The following is a 2819-nucleotide window of genomic DNA, read 5'->3' on the forward strand; positions in this document are numbered from 1 at the left end:
GGCAGATCAATATCCTGCAGCCAGGGATCACGGAACAGCTCTTCTAATGAGGGCCTGTCCGAGTGCAGCATGGATAAACACCGCCTGATCAGATCTTGGCACTCTGGACAGAGAAACCAGAAACCACCGGTCAGTTGGAGAAGGCTCCTGTTGGCTTTGCCCCACTATTCCCGTGCCCAGGCCATGCTGGATGTGCTCAGAGCTGGGCCTAAACTTCCCCATCAATTCCCTGTTTTGGAGGAGAGCAGGAGAGCAGGACATGTGCCACCTCCTCAGCAGCTGCCAGAGAGGGATGCTCACGAGCTGCTGCTGTCTCCCAGCACTGGTATTGCCCCCGTGGCCAGAGATGAGGATCCACCTTGAGAGAGCCGTCCTGGCAGCGAGAGCTCATGGTCACAGCTGATGTTCCAGCCCCTCCTGAAAGGGTGCTCCCCGCAGACCATCTGGTGCAGCAGGATGCCCAGGGACCAGATGGTAGCTGGCTTGCCGTAGTACCAGCCAAACTGGGTCCATTCCGGGGGGCTGTATGACCGTGTTCCTATGGAATACAGATGGGGTTCATCAGGGGGACGCTGCTGCTCCCTGAGCCTGGCTCCAGCATCCCTGGGTGTGTGGGGGCCGCCCCAGTGGCACACGGGGTGACCGCTGCCCTCTCGCCAGCACCTGGGACTTGTGTACAGACTCGGGGATGGAAAAGAAGCCACTGGGGTTGGAAGAGAGCAGTGGAAGCCCTGGCAAGGCCCGACCATGAGGAGGAAAATCCCACTCAGTGCTTGGGAAAACCATGCCCTCATCCTCCCTGCCTGCACTGCCCCAAAAACCATTATGAAGCCAAAAGAAACCAGGTGAGTGGAGCAGTCCAAGCCCTTTCTCACCTGCACCCCAAACCGGCTGGGACACAGGTTCTGGCCACCCCTCTCTGCTACCCCACCCAGGGGTGTTTTTGTTGGGCTGGCTGCCCAGCCCTAGCCTCAGTCCTGCCCAGAGTGGTGGGCAAAGGCTGCCAGCAGGGCTGGAAGCTGGCTCCCCACCCAGCCCTGCTCAAAAGCAGCTCAGCTGAAATCTCAGTGCCATGAAGGGCAGCAAAAGGGAGAATCCCCGCTGCCACACCCAGCTTGGGCTGTGAGGTGTTGGGCCATGAGATGACGGGATTGAGAGCACACCCCTGTGTGGGCTCACCTGCAAAGCGAGTGTAGGCTGTGTCCTGCAGGTAGGTGCCACAGCCAAAGTCAATCAATTTGGCCTGCCCGGTGGCCAGGTCAACCAGGATGTTCTTGGGCTTGATGTCCCTGTGCAGGACCCCGCAGCTGGTGCAGTGCCGCACGGCCTCCAGCACCTGGCGGAACAGATCCCGCGCCAACTCCTCGGACAGGACCACCCGTTCCCGAATGAAATGGTGCAGGTCCTGAGAGTGCTCTGGGCGTTCCAGCACCATCACGATGTCGTTGGGGAGCTCAAGCCATTCCAGCAGCTGGACGACACCGGGAAAGCCAGTGGAGACCTTGTCCAGCAGCACGACCTCCAGGGGTGCGCTGGTGCCGTCGGGCTGCGGGAGGAGCGCGATGCCATCAGTGGGGCTGATGCCGTGCCGGGGGTCGGGAACCCCTCACCCAGCCCGGGATGCTCTGCGCCCTGCGCTGGCCCCACGCCCGCTCTCCCTCGAGGTGTCCTGGTGGCTTCCACCCTGCCGGGCCTCGGCTCATCCCTGCCCAGCTTCTGCCGCTGGCCCCGCTCACTCACCAGCTCGCCCCAGTGCTGTACGCGGTTCCTTGGCACCCTTTTGATGGCCACCTGCGAGCAAGGGAGAGCAGCGAGTTGAGCTCGCCCGCCTGCCGTGCGCAGCCCCATCCCCCTCCTCCTCCTCCTCCTCCTCCTCCTCCACCTCCTCCTCCTCCTCCACCTCCGCCCCCTCCTCCTGCGCCCGCCGCCGGCCCCGCCGCTCACCGGGGCGCCGTCCGAGAGCCGCGTGGCTGCGAAGACGTTGCCGAAGCCGCCGCTGCCCAGCAGCGAACCCAGCCGGTACCGCTCCTGCAGGGCCTCCTCCTGCGCCTTCCCTGCGGGCGGGACGGGGCTGTCAGCGCTCGGCCCGGGGCCAGGAGCGGCCCCCGAGCGCTCCCCGAGCGCCCCGGGCCGGCCCTCCCCAGGCGTTCTGTCCCTGGAACGGGACAGCGGCGGCTCGGGGCCGACGGCCGCGCTGCCGAGCGGCGGAGCTCGGGCCGGGGAAGCCGCAGCGGGGGCGGCGGGAGCGGCCGCGCCGCGTGTGTCCTCCGCGGGGCCCGGGAGGAGCTGGGGCCGGGGCCGGGACTGGAGCCCACGTCGGGGCCGGGGCCGGGCTCGGGCCAGGCGGAGCCAGAGGGCGGCGGTGCCGCCCGAGCTCCAGGCACTGATGCCCGCCCAGCAGCGCCACCGCCAGCACGGCCAGAGCCGGGCGGAGGCGAGACCCCGGAGGGACGGCCGGGGACGGGGACGGGGCCGGGGCCGGGAACCGGGACGGGGACGTGGACGGGGACGGGGACGGGGACGGGGCCGGGAACCGGGACGGGGACGTGGACGGGGCCGGGGCCGGGAACCGGGACGGGGACGGGGCCGGGGCCGGGGCCGCGGCCGGGGACGGGGACGGGGCCGGGAACCGGGGCGGGGACGGGGCCGCCCCGCCCGGGGCCGGGGGCGGGCTGGGGACATGGCCCAGCAAGGGGCGAGGGGGACTGGGAGAGGAGGGGACACCGGGAAAGGGAGAGCGGGAGAGGGTGCGGGACAGCCGGCGAGGGAGTCCTCAAAGTGACTGGTTTTGCTGCTTTCGCTGCTGCTTTCGCTGCTGC

At 68.2% G+C, this 2819-nt stretch overlaps 1 protein-coding gene across 1 annotated transcript; it reads right to left on the bottom strand.

Annotated features, from left to right (window-relative positions):
• Positions 1–300: 300 nt before the first annotated feature.
• On the bottom strand, positions 301–1515 carry LOC137465818 (serine/threonine-protein kinase pim-1-like; the record flags this gene model as incomplete). Its single annotated transcript, XM_068177844.1, has 2 exons — positions 1180–1515; positions 301–538 (listed from the first exon to the last, which is right to left on the bottom strand). Coding segments are annotated over exons 1-2 (494 nt in total), but the record flags the coding sequence as incomplete, so codon positions are not given.
• Between the last annotated feature and the right edge of the window lie 1304 nt (positions 1516–2819).

Source organism: Anomalospiza imberbis, unplaced genomic scaffold (assembly GCF_031753505.1).
Source record: "Anomalospiza imberbis isolate Cuckoo-Finch-1a 21T00152 unplaced genomic scaffold, ASM3175350v1 scaffold_112, whole genome shotgun sequence".
Lineage (NCBI taxonomy): Eukaryota > Metazoa > Chordata > Aves > Passeriformes > Viduidae > Anomalospiza > Anomalospiza imberbis.